Here is a 24073-nt window from a genome sequence, read left to right on the forward strand (position 1 = left end):
ACATTACTGAATTCCATACATTTAATGTCAATTATAGTAACGAAAAGGTGCAGTCTGATGGCAGAGACAACAAAAGAAGCCTGCCTCTATATTTTATGAAACTGGGTGAGTGGTTTACAATATCAAATGAGTTTTAAATTATAAATGCATTTTATTTTGCAAACAAAATAAAAGGGGTCTAACCTGAATGCAGGTAACTTCTGAAGGGAAGATAGGAAAAGATACAGGGTCCAAAATAAAAAGCAGGGACCAGAAGGGAATGAGCCAGCTAGGACTAGTTTAGGACAAGGCTAGACCCAGGCTCTGTAAGGAACTAGTAATGGGGTGCCCTGGTCTTCCATCCCTAAAAGCTTAGGGATGTCCAGTCCTGGGACAGTCCCTGACTCTCCTACCTCAATCAGCACAGATGGTGAAGGAGAAGGAAAGGTGAACAGAAATATGGGACAAACCATGAAAAGCTTATTCTCACTGCAGACGCTCTTAAATAATTTAAGTGGGCTGACCTCCATTATATAAGCTAGTCAGATTCTAACATTGGCAACTACACATGGAGATACTGCAGGAAGGGGGAATAACTCTGCCATTGGTTCGCCAAATAACCAGGACAATAAAAAGTCACTAATTTTTGATTACTTTGAACGGCCTTGGTTCTACTAATATTTAGCTTAATAACTAATGTACAACTTTTAAAAGTGGTTGAAAAGAAGTTCATCTTAAAAAATGTAGAAAATCCAGTAGCAGAACAGAGGAGGGGAGGGAGTGAAGGTGGGAAATGCTGCCCCAGCTTCCAACATACCCCCATCTTGCCTCCCTACTTGCTTGAATATGCCTAAAATTTCACTAACAGCCACCCATAATTCAATATAAAAAATAATAACAATAAGAAATTTCATTCTGATGCAAAAAAAGATAATAAAGGAAGGCTTCAAAGGCAGGAAGTGACCCAGTGTAGGCGAGCATCAGGTGTAAGGTTCTTAGGTGGGGCATGAAGAAGGAACTGAGATTTTGGGAAACAGGTTGCTCGGGGCCATCCAGTTCACCTTCCTCAGGGTGGGGACAAATAGACATTGCCTGGTTGGAAAGAGCAAGGCTCTCATCTTTTAATACCTGAGTCACCTAGCAGAGCTTTGAGTCCCACACCATAGATGCCCACAGTAGGCTGGGTTCCCAAAGAGTCCTATTTGCTTATTGGAACTGGCTTCCTTACATGAAATGCTTGTGCTTTCTTGATTCATTTTTGAGGTTTCAACTATAATTTCTACTAAACTCAAGCTGGATATTTTTCAGAGAAAATCATTTTACAAATATATTTCCATCTCTCCTAATATTTTAACTAACCTTTTAAAAAGGATGATTCCAAAGTTTTTTTTAAAAAAGTTTTCCTTTGTTTTGTTTTTATTAAACACAACTTTCTTAAACTCCTTTTTTGTCTGACTCAAACAGAATCACTCCATTATTGTTTTAACTTCAGGAGACACATGATGTAACTATTGTCTACTCCCAGCTAATTTCTATAATATCACTTAGCCTGTACTCTTTTCAAAGCTCCACTTAATTGCCCCAAACTTCCCAACATAAAGTGTACAGGATAACCATGATCATCACAGTCTTAACATGTTTATTATAATAGAAACAGCTTCTGTACATTATCTATTTATTAGAGAGAACAGTTTTTTTCTTAAGTTCACACTTGGCCTTTCCAATGTCTCTCCTTCATTTGCGCAAACGACTCATGACCTTCTTTTTCTCTTCTCCATCAAACACAGCTGGCCTAACCTTTAAATCTTAGAATTTATAAAATTCTATTACTTCCACAGACTTTTCTGAAATGAGATTCCTCTTTTCTCTTCCCTCATTCCAACCTCTCACCCCCAATCCATGTTCTTTCCTCTTTTGAGATCAGGTTCCAAATATAGCGACTTCATAAAACCATTTTCAGGTTTTTGCATCAAAAAGCAGGGCCCTCCGAGATAGGGGGAAGGAAAGTGTGTAGTATAATGGGTGTTCAAGAAATATGTTTATGATGAAATGCTTATTAATTTCATGCTTTTTTTTCTTCTCCTTCCATTCTTATTTTAACATGCTTATTTACTTCATGACTACCAATTATCCATTAAAAGGACATCTGGAATAGGCATTCCATGAAGCCTACATTTATTACCATATTCTAATAATAAAATAAATATGCTTGCTGTGTATATGCTGAGTTTATGCCATCCCATCCAATATATGTTTACTGAAATTTATCTTCATAAACGTTAAGAGCTAACATATTGCTAAATTATCATGTGGTGAAGCTCTAAGAATTTCTTGAATCATAAAATTCTCCCATCAATTGTTTTCCGTCATCTCATTCACACCCGTTCTTTTCAAACTCTCTTAAGCTCTTGAATATGCTAAACCAAACTATTACACCCTTCTATTAAACTCTCTCCACCTTGTGAACTGAACAGTTAACCCTTATTCTAGTTTCCATCCCATAATAGGGCTTTAATGAGTTTCTGCCTCAACACATGGATAAACTTCATTAGCAGCCATGTGTCTCAGCATATTAAAGGCCCTTTAATGCCTTAAAATTGCCCTATTTCAGTTGCTATTGTATAAATTCAAAGAATTCTTATCTATGGGGCTGAGGAGGTTGAAAGTGGTCGATGGGCCCCCTACCGTTCCAGACTGAGGTATTTAATTTTATCCTGCTGATATGCCTGACCTTGAATTAGGGCTTCTATTTAGATAAATTAGTGTATTATCACATGGGCATCATTTGAAACGATGAATAGCACGAATAAACACTCTGTCCAAAAAAGAGAAAGGCAACTTTTTTTGAATTGTCCTCACTGCTTTTGACTTCTGCTAGGTGCTCCAACTCTCATTCAGTGCTCTGTCTCCCTCTGCACTCTTTCTTGGAAGGACTATGCCTTTCCCAGGTCCTGCTTACTCAGTGGCGCAGCGCCTGACATCTAGGGGCACTGATGACCCATTCAGGAAGTGACTAATAGAACAAACAAAATGAAGAAGATGATGATCTATTGAATAGGATGCAAACCGAAGGGACAGGAGGCCTGGGTCAAATTTTAATTCTGCCAACAGCAGGTCATACAACCTGGGCTAAAGCATTTCTACACTGCTGGTTCTCAGTTTCTCCCATACGTTATCATGCTTGCCCTAATTTCATAGAAATGGAGCATTAGCATTTGTCATTTTAATGAGAGAATTGGGGACTGTTACAAGAAAGTCTCGCTTTAATCCTAAGGTTAAAAAAATGGTTTAATAGTAATGACCATAATAACAGTAACTATAACGGTAACAATAATGGGCCTAGGAACGGAAGACCATTCCTTTGTAATTTCCTTGTTCTGGTTCTTAGTCACTTGATGAGGCAGTATGTTTAAGGACCTTCCCAACTTTATTCTATTTAGAAGACACTCAGAGTAGTTTTCATTGTCAATTTGTATTTAAACTATGTTTCTCATTTCCTCTTAATAATGAGTTATTAAGAAAAATATCTACTTGATTTCTTTTCTCATTGTTCATCAGCACAGAAGTTAAGAGCTTGGACTTGAGCAATACTATTTGGTTTGAATCCTGGCCCAGCCTCCTCGGAGCTGTGTGACATTGGGCAAGTCACTTGACCTCTCTGGGCCTCATTCCTTCACCTATAAAATAAGAATAGTACCTACGTCATTAGATTAACACAAGGATTAAAAAGGTGAATATTTGTAAAAGACTTAGAACAATGCCTGGCACACAGCAACTGCTTTCTTTGTTGAATAAATAGATGATATTTCAAATTTTAGAGAACTTTCATTATATGTATAAAATAAACTTTTTGTTTGCCTTTTAAATATGACACTCATCTTTTTGTTTCTGTTATTTTTAGCTTCCTTTTTATCTGAAAACAAACTATTTCCCTAAATCCAAGTTAGACTGAAAAATGGTGCCACCTCAAGACCTGCCCCACAGCAGACATAAATTGTTAAGTAAATTGCCCAATTGTGTGATTTTTCCACCTAAAAAGCACCCCTTTACATTTGTTGGTGCAAAATCCATAATGTCCTTATCTGATAGACCCATGGATTATGTGAAAGCAACACCCGTCCACTGAAAGAGTCCTCCAAGTGAAACATGCGAGAAGATGGCCTCTTTTCCCCCTCTGTGATAAACGACCAAAGATTTCATTTCTGGCCTTTGTCCTGACTCTACCAACATGACTCACTCTCAAAAGTATAAATGTGGACATGTTTTATATGAATTTCTGTATTAGAAAAGTTTGCTCAATTAACACAAAGCACCATTTCAATCACAGGCTTTTTTTTTTTCCTTCTTAGAAATGATCAAGAAGAAATGCGGAAAACACTTCTTTCTCTTTTTGTGTAGAAACTACTAACATTTCAATAAATTGACTTTTGCTGAACATGAGCACAGTAAAGTGATTTTTTAAAAAATTGAAAGTGAAAATTTCCTTTGTATCAAAATATAAGAATTATTTAGCTGACTCCAAGAAGATAAATAAATCTGTGATCATAATGACTGAATTATTGAACAAGAAAACTATGCTACACAAAGACCAGAAGACAGAGTGAGAGAGAAAGGTCTGTAATGGTTTGGCTGCTAAAGGACATTTTTACACACATGCCAGCACTAAGTGCTCTTCGCAATGAATAAACCATATGTCCATTTTTATATGCTTCCTTTCACTAAGATCCTGCGACTTCACAATATTCCCTTTGTCCCAGTCCTTGCCTTGTCTTGCCCCTCCCTCGGTTCCCCCATCCCTAACTTCACCTCCTTGGGCAAACAGTATTTGTGCCCTAGCTACCAACTTGAACATCTGCTACCTTAAAAAAAAAAAAAAATCACCTCATTGCCTAACATCCTCCAGGGCAAAAAGTTTGAAGGATTCAGCATCCTCAAAAGAACAGCCACAGAAGGGGGGAAAAAAAGGCATATCTTTTCCAGCTCAGTAAATTCTATCTATATAAAGATTAAATGAATAACATTTTAAAAATTCTTCAGTGCAAGCAAATCCATGTTACCAAGAATGTATTGTCTTTCTTATGCATAGAGGGAGACCCACACATTTTATTTTATTTCATTTTTGCAACTGTGTCTCCTTTTCAACATATTACCATATAGAAAAGATATAGCATATATGACTCTAGAGAAAAGAATGCCAATATTTTCCCTCTTTTTACCCAATGGTTTTCTCATCTTTTTTTTTTTTTCTCTCCTCAAACACTCCCCCAACTGAAAAATAAAGAAATATTTCCACTAAATTAAAGGGAGCTCTGTGTTAAAAATAGCTTGCCCGGATCCAACCAGAGCCCATTTTTTTAAACTCCATTTCAACATTTAGTCGGCATCTCTGCCCCTCACTCACTTATATCAGCCACACCCCCAACCAGAATTCCCATCGCCATATACCTTTGCCCTCAAGCTTTTACTAGTCCATTGCTTTTATATGTTTGCACTTAATTTGATTCCCTCCTTCATGCTTTTTTTCATTATTCTTAGTTCATCCACACCACATAAATTATCACCTTTGTTTTCAGTTCCCCATGTGCCCCATTCACACCAATTCCAAATAAATACTTCTGATTCTCATCCATTTAATCCAAATTAATTCATATTCCCTCTCCCCATCCTCCATCCTCACCTCTAGGTCCCCTCCTGTTTCTCTTTCTTATAGCACCTACTTTTCCTTCCATGCTTATCATCTCTGAGGAGGGTTTCACAGGCAAAATACTTCTGGAGGATGCAAGGAGATCGCTTTCTGTATTGTCTTAGTAAAGCCAAAATCCACAGTGCTGCCACCTTCAATGAGCCAATGCCTGCACATCCAGATGCACTTTCTATAACTGGTGTCCATGAGTATCATAACCCCCACACAGAGTGAGGAAAAAGCTTTTTGCTTTTGATGGTATTTCATTTTGGTTACTGCCTTATTTCTACTTTATATAGAGCTGTTTTTTTCACACAGTCATCATTAATCAATATCAGCAGCAATCGTAGTAAGTACAACCAACTCCACTATTGTCTTCAATGAGCTCTTACGATCTGCCAAGTATTTTACATATATTTACAAATTTAATTTTCAAAACAATCTAAGTTGAAGATAAAATTATCCCCATATTTTATAAATGACTAAGCTGAGACTCAGGGAAGATAAGTCACCTAACCAGATCACAAATCTAAGAAGCAGTAGACCAGAACTCAGATCCTTGTAGGATCCTTGTCCTACAAAGCCCTCCCTCCGTCTTAACCACTCTGCAACACTGCCTTTCAATAATGTAGGGTGCCTCCTTGAGTAAATTACCCATGGGGAGGAGTCTTAACACATCAGTCCACCGTACGGCAAGTGGTTGCAGGTGCTGGGGAACATAATGAGCTCCACCTTGATAATCACTCTGAGTAGACAATACCCAAAAAACAAAGCACTGAATAAGCACCACTCCTAAAGGGGTTTCCTTCTGACACATCTGTTGGGAAAAGGGGATAGGAAAAGAAGAAAAATGCTCTGGACTTCCCATTGAAAACAAAGAATCTCGCTTCCCCAGAGCTGTCCAGTCTTCATACTAGACAGGATGTGGCCTGTCTTCATGTCAATAATTCAGAAACGTGTCCATAATCACGACTTCCACGCCCTCAACAAAGCATTCTTACTTCATTCCGCTTTCTCTGGTTTCCTGGGGAGAATAGGAAGTGAGTCACCATCAAAGCCTGGGAGCACTGCAATGTCTTGTCATGACTTTCCTCATTGACTTGAGAAAGAAAGATATATAAATAAAAAATGACCTGCAGGACAATATCATAAAGGAAAAGAAGCTGACTTGAGCAGGAAGCATTGTCTGTGGAGTAGAGCACTCAGACTCAAACTCTTGAGGAAACCCTACACGGGACTCTGCAACCTGAGCGACCAGGTTCGCAAGTCATGTTAGCAGACCTTCCCATGAGTCAAGAGCTACATAGGAAGTTAAGTGCGGAACTGGAGGAGTACATGACGAAGTCCTGTGTAGCAAAGAAGCAGTATGTTCTCATCCTCCCTTGGGACTGACTTTGAGGTTCAAAATGGTGATTTCTTTTAGACACACAGTACACATCTTACTTCAGGAAAGTGTTTCTGTACTGCACACAGATATTTCATGCCCCTGACACCACAGAGCACTGGATGAGAAAGCCAGTCGGTTGGAGAGATACGGACAATGAGGCCCAATGAGGTAAAGGGACACTCTCAAGGTCACAGAGCTAGTTAGTGGCACAGTGAGAACTAGAAGCCGGGTCTTTCTGATTTTCCAGCCAATGAAATCTGCTCTGCACATTTCCTTGGTGGCACAGACCGAAACTCCCCACAAAGCACCAGGAAGACAAGCTGTGAGACCAAAAAGGACTCTCAGCAGCCATATCTCCTGGCTCAAATCCAATCACCCATTTCTCTCGAGCTGCACTCTCACTCTGCTATACTTTTGGAGCTTTTCCCTCTTCAGCGGTACGCAAAACCACACAGGCGAGACAGTAGGGACTCATTTAAAACCCGCCAATGACAGTAATGGCTCCTAGGATGCTAACACCAGGAAGAAACACCAGCCCTAAGCTTGCACCTCAGAGCACAGAATGAAGACCAGTTTCAAGGAAAATGCCAATCTCACTCTTTGCTCTGTAAGACCCGCTCTTCCAAATCATCCCACTGCTCCAAAGATCAATACGGTGCCTGGGAATCACCGCAGAAGTCCTGAGTAAAACATACAGTCCCTGTCGGTGCCCACTCCCCTCTACCACACACATAGCAATGTAATCACTTTAGCAACTTCCCAGTAACAGGCTCATTAAAAAGCAATTCCGCCATCTCTCCATAAAGCACGCGCCAGAGAACAATGCAAAAGAGGAGATGCCAATTAATTATAGAATGATCACATCTAATGAACTCTGAAACCCTCCTGCTGTTGGTGACTTTGATGAAAAATCAGGGATGCTGGGAAAAGAGTGAATAGGGACACCCCGACTACCTTGTTTAGCCGTGGAGTCTTTCAAATGTGCCTCCTCAGACTCCAGTGTTGCTCAAAACTGCAGAGCTACGCTCCTAAAACGATGAAACGTGTCGGGGAGGTGACAAGCACGTGCAGGGTATATGGCGGTGAGTCACGCCGCGGAGCCCATTCAGGCGTCCTCGGAACTGTGTGATTCTGCCCTGGGGTGCTCCCTGGGCCCGAAAGGATGGCGTGACCAGCGAGCGACATGGCCTGGGCCACCTGGAGGTCACAGGTGCGTCACTCTGCCGCCCTGGCCCGGTCCTCCCGCCTGGCTACCACTCCAGGTGAGCACAACGCCCCTCCTTGGGACACGGGAGCCCTTCCCACTGAGAGGCTAGAGGAGGAGAAGGAGAGGGAGGAGGAGAAGGAGGAGGAGGAGGAGGAGGAGAAGGAAGAGAAGGAAGTGGAGGAAGAGGAGAAGAAGCAGAAGAAACCACGTGCGGCCAACTTGTACCACTACCTGTGTGAGTCCTCTGGTGGGCCTTTAGGTGGGAGCTTTTTGTATAAACTTTCCGGCACCCGTTAAACTGACAGCGGTGAACCCTCTTCTTGTTTTCGGGGCACGCCTCGGCCCCCACCCCTCCTTGCTCACTGTCGCTCTGTCCGCTTTTAACTGTCCCAGCTGCCGCCACGGCCGCCGCTGCCGTTGCCACCCCTCCCACCTTGACTGAGCCGAGCGCAGCCTTCTTGGCCACCAGTTTCAACGTCACCGTGCCATCCACGGCTGAGAGAGTCTGTGAGGTTTTGACCAGATGGCGGCTAAGCTCAGGGGACGACGGGGGCGTTAATGAGGTCACTGCGTTGAGCTGGGCCTGGTTGACGGCTGTGTAGCTGTCTAGAGAAGAGCTGGTTGGCTGGAGGCTGAGGCAGGTCTCAGATAGCAACTTGTCCCGAGAGAGCAGAATGTCCACTGCCGAGCTCTTCTCACAGATGGTGGCTTCCACCGGGAGCAGCAGCGGGTCCAAGCGCCGGAAGCTTTCCTCAATGCATGGGGGAGGAGAAGCATGGAGGAAACAGTCCAAGTCCTCCCCGAAGGTCTCCGAGATCCTCCTAGGCTCTGTCTGTAGGTAGCGTTCCAATTCAAGGCATGTCTGCAGAGGGGAAGGAGGGAGGGAGAGAAACAGCCATCAGAGGCGAAGAACACCATGAGGCCACATGTTGACAGGCTGAGCAGGAAGACACACAGAATGGTTTTGTGGCTGGAATCTGTACTTTTCTTGGTGGAGGGTCTGACCTTGTTATTTACTCCCCGAGTAATTTCTGAAGGGTTCATAAGGGTCACATCATGCAAGTATAATGAAGGGGAACTAGAGGCCCAGAAGGACTATCTCGCACCATCAAGATCCCGGAGAATGTTCAATGTTAAAATGATCTCTGCCCCACAACCCAAGTCAGCAGGTAAGAGTCTCCAAGCACCCTTAGGAGTTCTCATGTAAGCAAGAAGCAAATAGAATCAGACAAAGTTTTCACACCAAAACAAGACTTCCCATAGTTGAACTCCATTTTTCAAACAGACTTGAGCAACTTTCAAAAATAAGTCAATTTTCCAACTTGCTCTGAAGATCAGATCATACCCGTCCAAACTGAGAGGTGACCTCAGTTGCAATCAACCAACAGCAAGCCTGGCCTTGCATTCGCTAACCAGCAGGAATGGGTACTGTTCTGAAGAATGCCTCTCACAAAACCTTTGCTTACAAGACAAAACTCCCATTGTTTACAGTAAGTTATTCAAAGTACAATTGCTACCTATTTTGTGGCAAGGAGCCTAAGTCTGAATACAATGGTTTAGCATCTCTAACTATGTGATAAAAATAAGTTCAAACACAGCTATTTGACTTGCTAGAGATAGGACCCAATATATTTCAACATAAAGCTTTTACCTGGTAAAGAAGTAAAGAAAAAGAACTGAAAAGTTCAGAGTCACAACAAATCTTCTTCCATGGTGCTCTTCATAAGATGGTGGAAGTGCTCTTATGGCAAAAGTGAATATTTAAGTTTGTACTCGAAAAGCTCTCCTCACTTAAAAATTCTACTTTTCCAGAATCTTGTATAAAAACCATGGTGCTAACTGGCACCCTCAGCTCTATTTGCTCTGGCTTCGAGACTTTAACAAAGAAACACTAATGGCAAAGAAACATTACTGGCAAATTTTAAGTGAGACAAGGTCCTAATTTATTGCCTCTGTAGAGGCATCTTTGATTTTCACCAATGTTTGGATCTTAGGCTTTTATTCTGTTAAGAATATATTTTAATGATACACCTAGTTGTATCTATTAAGGATTTTATTTTGGTGACACTTCAAAATATTGTTTTTGTTTTTGTTTTTCTTTCCTATTATTCATTCTCCCATAAATGTCTAATAGAGATGCACTATTGGTGGGGTTTACATTTTCCCAGATATAGACTCATAGAACCATGAGCTCTTTGTCTAGATTTTAGGTAGATTGTGCTTCTCTAATATGTGCATATGTCAGCATTTTACCTGTTTTTCTTAGACTGCATGAAATAGCGATGCCATGCTCACTATTTTGACAAGGTTCTAGCTGCCTACCTAGGGTTAGTATTTAATCCATTGATGGTCACTGCCTTTGGTATTCTCTGTCAGCCTGTCCTTCATGGCTGCCAAACATCATCTGTATCCTTAAGACACCTAGGGCCCAACTCCTCCTACCCTGCTTGTCTCACTCCATTCCTACTCTCTGAGTAACTCAAATTCTACCTCCAAAGTTTTCTTTTCTATTTGCTGAAGTATCCAATACCAATTTATGTACTTTAACCTTCAAAATCTTTAAATTATTGTTTATATTCTCCCACTGGTTATACAGTTGTCTTGTGTCTTCTGCTTATTTTTTGTTGCTGTTGTTAGTACTGTTTTTATTGAGGCATAACTGACATATAACACTTTATTAGTTTCAAACAACATAATGATTCCATATTTGTATACATTACTAAATGAAATGATCATCACAGTTAAGTCCAAAAAATCGGTTTTTAATCAGCCTTATGGTAAAACTCTATTAATGAATTAATGAGTTTTAAATATGAATCAACTTTGGGTTTCACTTGACTTTTAATAGTATAAACTAATGAATGATTCTAATCTTCATTCAACACTCATGTCACACTTTTTTGTTCAACCACTGTGTTCACAGCAAGATGCAAGTTTTCTGTGTATTGGAAGAAGATATTAATAGATCCATGTGATGAAAGTGCAGAATAAATAATTACAAGCTAAAAGTGACATGAATTTACAAAGCAAAGTGATACCAAATAATATAATATAAAGTGTGTTGATAAGTTCTTAGGCAACAATGAAGTCTACTCTCTATAATATAAGGCAATCATCAAGTATTTTATGTATTGATTAAATAATAGCTCTGGCTGAGTAGCTTCCCACTACTCTATATTTGAAACCAACACTATCACCATCTCAGGTCTAGAAATTTACATCATCCTCAGGTACCTCTTTCTAAATTCCATGTCTCAAAAATGTTCCTTTTCCTTTTTCCATCTCATTTCTAGAAAGTATCATTTACTTATCTCCAATATTGAAGCCCTCAGTTTTAGCTAAAGTCAATTCACTTCTAAATTATGACATCTTATTCCTAAAACCTCCCTTAAAGGTCCTCTTCCCTTTCAAAACCCTCACCTACACGGCACAGTACCTGGCACTCAATAGGTACATGATGTCTATCAAACAAAGACAAAAATCAACTTTATACTAGTACTTTGATTATTCTAACTCCTCCATTCCACAAAAGTCATCTCCTGAGGCCCTACCTGGATGATGCTGAGGCTAGAAATCTTAGAAATGACCACTAATACACGTTTTCTGGAACACAACTATAATGCTTCTTTAGCTTTGCCCAAAGGGCAGAACCAGATCATCGAGACCAGATATGTTTCAGGTAAAAGTCAGCTGAATCATAGGTTATTAGTTGTCCTTGAGGCAGTTCCCTACCTCACATGCAAGGACTATTTCACAACCAAGCCACCGCAGTCTTTTGATCGAGTTTTTTGTGTGTCATGTCTTCTTACATACTTTCTAGCTCAAAGATTTGAAAGCTACTGAGAAATTGTTGTGATCTTTAAGAAGCTCAGATCTCTTCATATTCAGAGTTCTGGGAAACAGAGAGATTCTAAACACATTTACATACTTTTCTGGGAAGGTTAAAAAATAACCTACCCAGTATGCCCTAGTTTAAATCCCAGGAGTACACAGGTCACACTAATGATCTAAAGATAGAGACATATCTACTAAAATGTGGAAAATGCTGGACCACTTAAGACCAGCTATCACTTGCAACCCTAATACGGGGCATTCTTATTCCATCTGAGAATTAGAAATCATTTTGGAATGGTTTTTGTCTTGAGAAATCTACTTCTTGTAAATTCTGCTTAGATAGAGGAGAAAATTTTGTTAATTAGAAACTCATCAGGAGTGCTAGAAATTAAAATGTCAAGAATGAAGAGAAATTTTTTTTAAGATTTTATTTATTTATTCATGAGAGACACAGTGAGAGAGAGAGGTAGAGACACAGGCAGAGGGAGAAGCAGGCTCCATGCAGGGAGCCCAACGTGGGACTCGATCCTGGGTCTCCAGGATCACATCCCAGGGTTAAGGCAGTGCTAAACCACTGGGCACGAATGAAGAGAATTTTAATGTTAGATTATTTCTAAGCCAAAGAGAAGGTTTATCTCCAATGTTTTTCTTTAATGATTACAAGGACTCCCTTAAGAAATGCCTATAATGTTTAACTGGAATTTGAGGTATTTATTCTAGATATTAATACATACACACAGAGAGGTATATATAGAAATAAACATGTATGCATGTCTATGAGTATATATACATACATTTCCTAACTCTGTCTTTAGGAAGAGTCTACAAAAGAAAGACACTGTGGTAGGAGTGAGCACACCTAATATACAGATCTTGGTTTCTAAATATCATTATCCAATAAAGGGAAACCAGGGCACCTTGGAGAAATAGGTGATTCAAAGTCTGAGGCAAAGAAAATAAAAGATGAGTCTAGACTATCTCATGGTACTAGAAGGTTAGGAAGTGTTTATAAAGTAATAGAGATATGTCAAAAAGATTCAGGAGCCAATTTGAAGGAGCCCTTAATGACCAACTCTGGACAATATGAGCAACAGAGTGAATAGTGATAATGGATTTTAATACATGGAATAAAATTAATATCTATGAATCCAAAGTGATATAAATAGTTGAATCAATATAGTAAAATTATAATTAATAAAAATAGAAGGGATGATGGAAATAGAAAATTGCAATTAGGCAAACAAAAAAGTAATAATGACTATAGGCCAGAATCACAATGGATGCTAAAACTAGTACATGAAAGTATAATGAGAAACAAGACATTTACCTAGTCTCAAAGTATCCTCCAACAAGATACTAGTTAACTGCAAAGACAAAAACAATAATTTTATAGTGGGGAAGCCTGGTATGCACCACTTTTAATATATGATCAAAATTAGCAACACCAGTAATAAGACATATTGATATCATGTACCCTGGTATGACAGGCTGAAAAGGGCACAAAATTATTCTACACTATTTCTGCCCAAAATACATAACCTCAATGTAATCATGAGAAAACATCAGAACGATCCAAATGGAGGGTTATTTTATAAAATAACTGGCTAGTATTCTTTAAAAATACCAAGATCGTGGGGGGCATCAGGGTGGTGTAGTTGGTTAAGCATCCAACTCTTGGTTTTGGCTCAGGTCATGATCTCATGGTCATGATATCAAGCCTGGCATTGGGCTCTGTGCTCAGTGTGGAGTCTGCTTGAGATTCTCTCTCCTTCTCCCTCTGCCCATCCCACTTGTGTACCTTCTCTCTCTTTAAAAATAAATAAATCTTTAAAAAATATATATCAAGATCATGAAGAAAAAGAGAAGATTCAGAAGCTGTCCCAGATTGGAAGAGTCTGAGATATAACTGAATACAATGGGTTTTGAAGAGAAAAAAAAAGACACTGACGGGGAAAATCATTTAATTCAAATAAAGTGTACAGATTAGTTAATGGCTCTGTATCAATATCAATTTTCTGGTTCTGATTATTGTACTATGATCATATAACGTAAGAAGAAACCAGGCTATGTATATACACGAACTCTATGTACAATTTTTGCAATTTCTGTAAATCCAAATAATTTTGAGAGTGAGAGAGGGAAAAAAACAGCCATTAGCCATTAGACACTAGGAGTGTCTCCATATTGGAGATTTGAGTATAGAGTTCAAATATTTGTTTATCTACTAGAACCAAAGATTTGCTCTGTCTCAATGACACTAGCCAGCAAACTCCAACGCGGAGTCAGCAGATGTCAATTTAATTACATAAATTGTGCCTTGCCAAAACTTCACCTTTGGTGATATGAGGCTTCCCTCAACCTGACCTATCAACACCACTTAAGACTTGAGTCATTGGACCAACCACCACCCCTTCAAAAATCCATTACAGTCAGCAATGAGAAGGAAAATGCCCAAGTGCAAAGTGATTTTCTTACTCATTATGAGGTACAGATGAGCTTTGTGAAGACTCTCCAACATTTCAATTTTAAAACATGTGGCTTCTTTTCCTAGTTTCCTAAGAAATATCACCTGAAATTGTTGTTGAAATGATCATCCTAGAATCTTTTTAAATACTCTCTCCATGCTGTTAATATTACTTGTTGAAGCATGCTTATTAAAAGTGATAATCCAAGACCTAGTTAAAAAAGAAAAAAAATCAAACCTACTACTGCCATACCTACTCTTCTGTGACAGATTCCAGAGGCAGAAATTGACAGGGAACAGGATAACCAAAGTCTTGTAGCACAAATTAAGATCACCAAAATCTCTCCAATGTTGGCAAGAGGTTGTTACTTTCATGTGTTCAAGAAATACATAAGAAATTTGGCCATATATGGGCATGATGATGCCAAGGTTACAAATGGTTTTCATTAAACCTGTCCTTCTCTCATAATAAATTACATGAAATTTGCCATGTAAGACTACAAACATCTCCAGTCATTTTTGCCATTTCCCCTACAACCCTCCGCTAAAGGTTTCCTTTACCCATTCTTTCCGCTCTTTACTTTCTCTTGTGTTCATATGCTTCACACAATCTTTCATCTTCCCTCCCACTAATCATTGTTTCATTCAAAGTTCAACATACAGTCTATCTACTTCAGGAGTTTGGTCTAGAAAAAAAAATGCAGTTAAGAAAATATGATGACTGCCAAGTGTTGAAAGACATACCTCCTCAATCCTGGACAATTAAACAGTATCTCCAAAATGAATCTATGAGTCCATAGATTGGTGGTATGCCTGATTTATTAAGATTATAATCTATGGTTTTAGTTTGCATTTTCCTAATGACTAGTGAGGTTGAGCATCTTTTCATGTACCTGTTCAGCTATTCAGGTCCTTTGCTCATTTTTCAACTGGGTTATATTTTCTTGCTTTTGAGTTGTAGGAGTTCTTTATGTGTCTAGGAGATTAGCTCCTTATTAAATACAATATTTAGCAAATATTCTTCCCCATTCTGCAAATTTTCTTCTTACAATATTGATTATTTCTTTTGCTGTGCAGAAGCCTTTTAGTTTGGTATAGTCCCACTTGTTTATTTTTTGTTTTTTTTGTTTCTGCTCTAGGTATCATATCCAAAAAAAAAATCATTACCAAGTCCCCTGTCAAGGAGCTTTACTCCTATGTTTCTTTCTAGAATGGCCATCATCAAAAAGACAAGAGGTAACAAATGCTGGCATGTATGCAGAGAAAAGGGAACCCTTGTGCACTGTTGGATTGTAAACTGGTGCAGCCACTATAAAAAACAGTATGGAGGAGCCTCAAAAAATTAAAAATAGAACTACCATATGATCCAGCAATTCCATTTCTGGGAATATATCCAAAGGAAATGAAAACACTAAGTCAAAAAGATATCAGCACCCCCATGTTCTTAGCAGCATTATTTACAATAGCCGAAATACAGAAACAACTTAAGTGTCCAATACTGGATGAATGGATAGAGAAGTTGAAGAATATATATACAATGGAATATTATTCAGCCATTAAAAAAAAAAACAAGGAAATCCTACCATTTGTGACAACATGGGTGGACATTGAAAGAATTATGCTTAGCAAAAGAAGTCAGACAGAGAAAGAAATATGCTGTATGACCTCACTTATATGTGGAATATTAAAAAAAAAAAATCAAACTTGCGGTTACCAGAGGCAGGGGCAAGGGTAGGGGGAGAGGATATTGGAAAAGGTGGTCAAAAGGTACAAACTTCCAGTTATAAAATACATAAGCACTAGGGATGTAATGTACAACATGATGACTACAGCTAACACTGCTGTGTGATAAAAGAAAAGTTGTTAAGAGAGTAAATCTCAAGGGTTCTCATCATAGGACAAACTTTTTTCTTTCTTTTTTTTTTTTTTTTTTGTATCTATATGAGAAGACGGATGTTGGGTGAACCTATTGTGGTCATCATTTCACAATATACGTAAGTCGAACCATCATGCTGGATGCCTTAAACTTACACAGTGATGTGATGTATGCCAATTATTTCTCAATAAGAAGAAAAAACTTAATACATTAATTCTTAAAAATAATGACAATCTTCTTAAAAGCAATGATATATTCCTTATACAACATGGGTACTCAAACAATAAAAATAATATTTTAGAACAAAACTTCTACCTCTATTATCTCAGATGGCAAAGATACCGAAGTGTTTAAAGTGGTGTGAAGTTGTCAGAGTTAGAACTTTCTGAAAGAATGAGCTAAAATCACCTCACAACTCCCATCCAAAACCACCACCATAGCTATATTCATGTTCAGTTGGACACATTCAAGTCCAGTCTCCTCAGTGCCATCCCTTTATAAACCATCCCTTTTTATTTAGAACATAAATAATTTTTCATTTCTGTGTCTTTTGATTTGAACATAAGACAAAGCCATTGGTCCAATATTTTTGCCATCACTCATTATTGTATCTTATGATTAATTATTTGGAATCTTTGGGTCTGTGGATACTCAAAATGGTGAACCAAAAACAATAAAGAAAAAAAAAGATATTTTATTTTGTGAATGATTTTTTTCTAGAATAATATAGAGTCAATGAAATGAAATGCCACCTACTACTGCCCATGTTTATAGTCAATTATCAGTCATTTGTGATCCCTTTAGTCAGTTACCCTTAATCCCAATCATTCTACCTATTTCATTCACTTAAAAGATCCAACAGTTAAGACAGCAAAGAGATAAAGCAAATTGGGGAAGGATATAAATGCAAAAACAAGAGGAAATACAGTTTTCCATGTTATAGAAACTTGCAAAATCATGTTCTTCTGAGATGAGACCTGGACCTGATAATGATGATGGTGATGATGATGGTGATGATGCTTCTAGCAAAGAAGGGGTGAACTCTAGTTCCCAGAAACAATGCTCACGCAGGTAATTGCACACGTAGGTGATTGCACTTGGCTGCCCATGGGAGCCACTTCCTGACATTTACTATGTGTGGTTTTATCACGTGCCATTAACCATGGTGCCACTGTCCCCAAAGAGCATGAAGTACAGAAACAGGGAGATGAATCCCTTACTTTTCCCCTGGGATTGGCCCAAAGCTTAATTACTTTTTTATACTTTGAAATCTTCACACACATCCCAGAATGGAAATACAAAGTGACACAAAACAAGTTACTGATAATAGGGTAACCTGAGCTTCCTTTTAAAAATGATCTTCCAAAATACTCATTTTTTTCTAATTCCTAATTATATATGTGTATAATGCACACTTTTTAGCAAAATCTTTATTCCTCTGACTCCTGAAACCAACTCTGTAGGATAGCAAAGATTGATATTTATGGGAATTTTGTGATTTTTTTTCCCTTTAAAGATGACACGTAATGACTCTGACACATTTCTCATCTTTTAAAATTAGGTCAGAATTGAAAGATGGGAAAGGAAGCAAACAGCATGGTCAGAGAGTTCTGGTACCATTCTTCTCAGGAGAGGAGAGGTAAGAAGCATCATGGTTATGATTAGTAAGTTCAGTTAAGCCCATGGGAGAACCTCAGACACCAAGTAGTTGAGCCTTAATTGCCCATCTTCCTGGGTTTCCCCATTTCAAAGTGGGTTTGAGGACGAGAATATAATATTAAGTCTAACCCATGGCAGAGACTGCATAGAGCCAGTAACAAGAATCAACCACATATGACTCAAAAAATGATTGCTTTTAAACAAATACTCACTTTTTTTTTTTACTTCCATTGCCAGGAAAGATTAGGGTAAAAGGTTAGAAGAAAATGATTTTGTTTAGAAAATACAGGTAAGTAATTACACAGTATAAGTGAAAATCTCTTCCCGCATGTTTTAGCTATTAAGCTAAAAAAAACAAAAAAAACAAAAAAAAAAACACCCAAACCCACATCAATAGCACACCCCAGAGGTGCAAGAGCATTACACATTACTGCCAGAACTGCTGAACTCCACAAAATAACTGTGGGACTGTAACCAACGTCAGATCACATTCTTTCCCTCTGTTTCTCACATCAACTGGTTGCTGGAGATGAAACCAAATTAAATATTTCCCTCTTGTAATCTGTAAATTTTGAGACAATGCTGTGAAAATTAATTGAATTCTAAACAAACAAGAAAGTTGGGAAACTTCTACCAAAACCTATTCAGCATCTCTCCTCTCTGAACTATTTTCAACATACAAAGAAAATATTTGTTTGTATATTTTTCCTTGGGGAGCCGAGCGTGGAGGTAGGAAGGAGAGAAGATGAAAGACCTGGGAGTGGGTGCTGTCTTTGAAACAAGTGGCCTCAAATACCCCTTTCATCTTCCAAGGGTTCCTTACTTGCAGCACATAAAAGAAATCCCCAAAACAACCCCATTCCAAATTAAATGTTAAGGTGAGTTCTATATTCACAGAACCCACGCAGAGCTGGGGCCCAGGTCTCACGCTCCTTGAAGGAAGTCACCGGGGTCCCCCGCACGTCCAACAACTTGGAAAAGCATTTCCCCCTTTAGAATATCTGTGATCCTCAAAATTAAGTGATCCAGCTGTACAGGAGCAGTGTCTGGTCCACCTGCTATCAAATCAAGCCTCTACTTAGCTCGACACACAATGGAGGAAACCCCACTTTGTTACTTTACAGCTTGAAAATGTTTCATGAGATGTCCCTGAAAAGCCATTACGCTTTCATGGACAAAATGAAATTAGTAACTTAATAGTCAATGAAAAAATCATCCTACACTGGAGCAAAGACCTAGACTGGAGCTGCCAATCAGTTTCAGAAAGAAAAAAATACAGAAGAGGCACTCCTAAAGAAAAAACCTATCATTGTATATGAGAGTGCCAAGCAGTCCTTGCTCAGGAAGGGAGGCCTGCTAATCCCACAACTCCTGAGAGCCCGAGGCCTTGGGAGAAGGCCTCCCCTCTGAGAAGTGATGGCTTCCTAAGAACAACAATGGCCCTGACAGTTTTTCAGCTTCACCATTAATTTTCCATAAAGAGCAGTTTTCTCGATGAGCGCTTGTGTCAGGCAGGGCCTGATGCTTCAGAAACCTGTAATTATTCTTGGCTCCCCACCCCCCACAGCCTCTGCACCTGTGTCAGTTCAAGGCACCAGCTGGTCATGTCTTGCCTCCTGCCTCTTAGGGGGTGGGGGGGGGGTAGGGGAGCCTTCATTGAAAACCCAAACTCACATTACTTGCCTCTTCTTCCAAAACACAAAAACAAAACAAAAATTTTAAACTCACCAATCTCACCCCTTCCCCCAACGGGTCTTGCCAAAGGAAACAAATAAACATTAATTGGCTAGAGAGCCTTCATTCAAACCAAAATTACTGAAAAACACAGTAACAGGGAAAGGTCTGACAAGGGGTTATTAATCCTGTTTTACAACCCACTCTTACTCAACCCCGCCCGCTCCTGTTAACTTTGCACACACATGCACACACCCTCCCCAAACTCCCTGGGCCCCTTTGCACTGGTGGCCAAGATGGGAACATGCCGAACCCATTACATCATCTCCCCTGCCTCTCCCAAATCACTGCACAGGCTGACTCAGGCTACTGGGAGGTTTTTTTAAAATCAAAACTCATTTCATTGACTCCCTTCTGGAACAATGCTATATCCTTCTCAGTTGGATTAATTAAATATACTTTTCCCCTAACCCCCCATAAGAATACATATATGACTGCTTCTTTTATACCAGAGCACAATTGCACATGTGTACAAAGTACAGACAATGCATGTGTGCATGTGTACTCTCTCACATACAAACACACTCTCACACATATTCTCTTTCACACACACACACAAACACACATACACACACGCTTGAAGCTTGACTTTTGACTTTCCCAAGAACAACAGGTTCAAATCCCATGGGGGCCCTCATGATGGATACAATTTAGTGGCTGGTGTCATGGAGGATATTTTCAATTCCAAGAGAGTTTTCAGGAACTTCCACTGTGGAATGGTAAAGACAACGTGGGAGCAAGCACTAGGAGGGATATTGGCTCTACTCCTCAGATTATGTAAAATGGCAGTCCAAAATATAATGAAACCAACCCTAAACTGCTTTTCCTGCCATGGATGGTTGAACATTTACTTAATTTGAGATCCTAAGAAGCAACTTCCCAAAATATTTAAGGTGACAGTGTATGTGCCCCCCCCCCCCCCCCCCCCCCCCCCCCCCCCCCCGTGCTTTTCTCACCCCGGGTAAGGAAATTGAGTGTCTTGTGCATATGAAAAGGTAGATGGGGAGTTAAGAGTACTGGCCCTATAGCCAGACTGCCTGGGTGCAAAATTAGGTTACACTACTTACTAGCTTACATCCCTGTGGGGCAAGTCACTTAACCCCTCTGTGCTTCAGTTTCCTCACCTGACACACAGGAGTGGATGAGAGTCCAATCACCTGACATACGTCAAGTGCTTATAACAGCACCTGAAACCCACACTATATCTGTTGTAGCTGTTACCTAACTAGTGTTATTTCATTGCACTTCCAAGAAGATAGTAAATATAATCAAATGTAACAATGACATAGAAAGGGAAAAAAATACCAAATGATTATCAAAGTAAGATAAACCTGTTGCATATAACAGGTTAAGTAAGCAGAGGACTCTGGCTAGGTGACATGCCTCACTGAGGGCTCAGTTTTCTCTTCTCCCACGTGAAAGGACTGAACTTCTAAGGAACCCACTAGACTGGAGTTCTATGATGCTGTGAAATCACAGTGGCAGGGTAGAGACCAAACATGAGAATAACTCACTCAGAAGAGGCTCGAAGCAATGGGCACATGGCTCTGCTGCCCAGTCAGGTGGTGAGAGGAAGGAGGTTGGAGACCCTGGAAGAAAGCGGCCCTTGGACAGGACGCTGAGGATATCCCCATGGATATCCCCATGGATATCAACCTCACCAGCATCTAAATGTAGACTTCACTAGAAGGGAAGCTCCTCGGACACCTGGAACAGTCCCTGAATTGTGGCCTTGTCTCAAGCATTTGTCAAATGAATGAATGAATGAATGAATGATTGAATGAATGAATGAAGCAACTCCCAAACAAGCCGATCAAAAGTCAACAGTAATCACAATCCTGGGCAGGGAGGAGTACAAGGTTATGATGAAAGCCTAAAATCCTTCCTTCTTAGAACAAAGAACATCGGAAACAATGCATATGCATTTACTACCAACATTTCTTGTAGGATTCATCAGTATTTTAAGATTTTAACTATAGGCGATACTTGTCTCCTCAGTGTTTTTCATTTGAGAAGATAAATCTTTAAATGTTAACTGTCTGGGATACATCTAGTATTCTCAACCGAGAGATACATTTAGGTTCATAAAAGGCTATAGGGCAGCCCTGGGAATATGTAACTGGGTAGCAAGTAAAAACCATTTCCTCACCTAAGAGAGTGTCCTTCTCTCTTCTGGCACTTCCTTTTTTCTCCTCTGACCTCCAGAAACCACCAGAAAGAGAAAGCAATAAAGGCAAGTGGATAAGATGCAATTTTCAACTCTCATTCTTTATTGATGAAAAGAACCTGACCTAGAAATCAGGTTTGATCCCCACTTTCCCCACACTGTCTCTACTCTCTCCACTAACTAAACTACTGAACCCGAACAGGGCATTCACTTCCTTTTCCACAAAATGAGTGAACCACACACTCACAGACCCCCTTCCAGCTCGAACTACTTGCTGACAATCCTTATATGGCCTGCCATCATGGGTACTTCCTTGCCATGGCACATTGGCTCCTAGAGGATCTGGCCTTGTTTTCCTCATCTCTTACCCTTCTCCTGTTCACACAAACATACCAGGTTCACACCTTTCTCAGTGTCCTTCTTTGATCTGCCTACATAAAGTAGCCCAAATGCCACATTTGTTCTCCAACATACTACCTTTTTTTATTTGCTTTTCAGTATTTTCCAAGTTCTCAAAAGATCTAAATTATCTGTTTGCATGTTTATTGTCTACCCTTCTCCACTGGGATGGAAGTTCCAAGAGAGTAGAGACTTAGTCTCATGTGTCAATGAAGCTCCAGCACCTAGAGTACAGTACCTGGAAAAGACACCCAAAACTTACTAGTTGAATGAATAAACAAGTGACCAACAAAGCCATTAATCCAGTCTCGGAATTCTGGGAAGATTAGATGGTCTATCCCAAATCTATCCTAAAATGTCTACTTTATTAGGTCTAGGGCTTCATCATCACTTCTCCTCCTCAGTTCAGCTTTTAGCACTGAGAAGGTACTCACTGATACACATTCATCAAATGGGAGTAAAATGGAGCCTCTCTTCAAGACAAAGAGATCAGTCTTGGGTCCTTAAATCTGCCCATTTCAAACAGATGCCAAAAGAATATTTCTTCCTAGCAGTCCATGTTGCATCGTGTGTTCTGAATTTCACTCTTGCTCGGATGAACAAAACCCACCCCTTGCCTGGCCTCCATACCAGGTGCTTATTAACTGGTGCTTTGAGATAATAGATTAAAGGTAGAGGTTTAGTCCACTTTATATCATGTATTCCCATTTCCATCACCTAAAAGGACCTCCCTGAGAAAGGTAACTCTGGCCCCTGGTCTCCAAAGCATGTGAGGGTCACATCAGTTTGGTCTCCAATGTTGGCATCCTTACTATCATCAGTCCTTAAATGAAGAAGTTCATTCAAATCTAACAGTCATCAAGAACTTGTGTTTTCTGTCACCCTAAATAGTGCCACATGCCACTTACATAGATGAGGTCCCCAGAAATTCTTGTTTGGGCCCATTCTGGTGACTTTCCCATAAATTCCTAAACGCAGAAAGATTTCATTCCTCTCCATTCCCTTTAAGAATTTTACATAAAAAGATATCTCTACTGAGAGGTGCTATTTATTTCAGGATCATTATTTCACAGATACAGAGCCCTCATACACTGAACCTGGAAGTGAGCCAAAATCCAATTAAGAGGGTATGGTGTTTGAACTAGGCAAGAGCTAAGGGTGAAAATGTTGAATATAGCTGTACAGGGTTTGTGTGTGTGCACGCACGCGTGTGTCACTGACAATGAAATGTAGATTCTTTTTCATGTATTTCCGAATGCCTTTCTCTAAACCTATCGTTGTTCCCAGAGCCACAAAGCTGTTCCGTTTCTTGTTCATTATGTTAGGCAATAGGAATCTTTCACATGCTGGCTGGACAAAGATGAGGGAGAAACGAAGAGAAGGTTTTCCATCATGGAAAGAAAAGTAAAACTGTGCTTGGCCCATTTCTGAGCCACACTACAATGTTGCAGATTTCAAATTAACAATTCAACCCATCTTGACAGGGAAGAATTAAGTGCTGGGCCCTGCAGTTTGGATTCCAGTGACTCGAGCCCCTTGCTTAACCTCAGGTGGCTCAGCTGATATCGGATGACACACACTTTCAGACACACCAGACCCTCACTGAAGAAGAGACACTAATTTGAATCATCACTGCCATCCCTTCTCCCCTTTGTTCCTGTCTGAACCAATTTCCATACAGTTT

At 39.7% G+C, this 24073-nt stretch overlaps 1 protein-coding gene across 4 annotated transcripts in view; it reads right to left on the bottom strand.

Moving 5' to 3' along the window:
• Window positions 1–24073, bottom strand: part of KLF7 (Kruppel like factor 7) — a 91028-nt gene that overhangs the window by 38145 nt on the left and 28810 nt on the right. For 3 of the 4 annotated variants that reach the window (XM_041737266.1, XM_041737264.1, XM_041737263.1), the window contains one exon: window positions 8488–9118. In XM_041737266.1, the coding sequence (XP_041593200.1) occupies window positions 8488–9118 (631 nt within the window). The remainder of the gene's footprint in view (window positions 1–8487; window positions 9119–24073) is intronic. The other variant, XM_041737267.1, reaches the window with a different exon arrangement.

Source organism: Vulpes lagopus, chromosome 22 (assembly GCF_018345385.1).
Source record: "Vulpes lagopus strain Blue_001 chromosome 22, ASM1834538v1, whole genome shotgun sequence".
Classification (NCBI taxonomy): Eukaryota; Metazoa; Chordata; class Mammalia; order Carnivora; family Canidae; genus Vulpes; species Vulpes lagopus.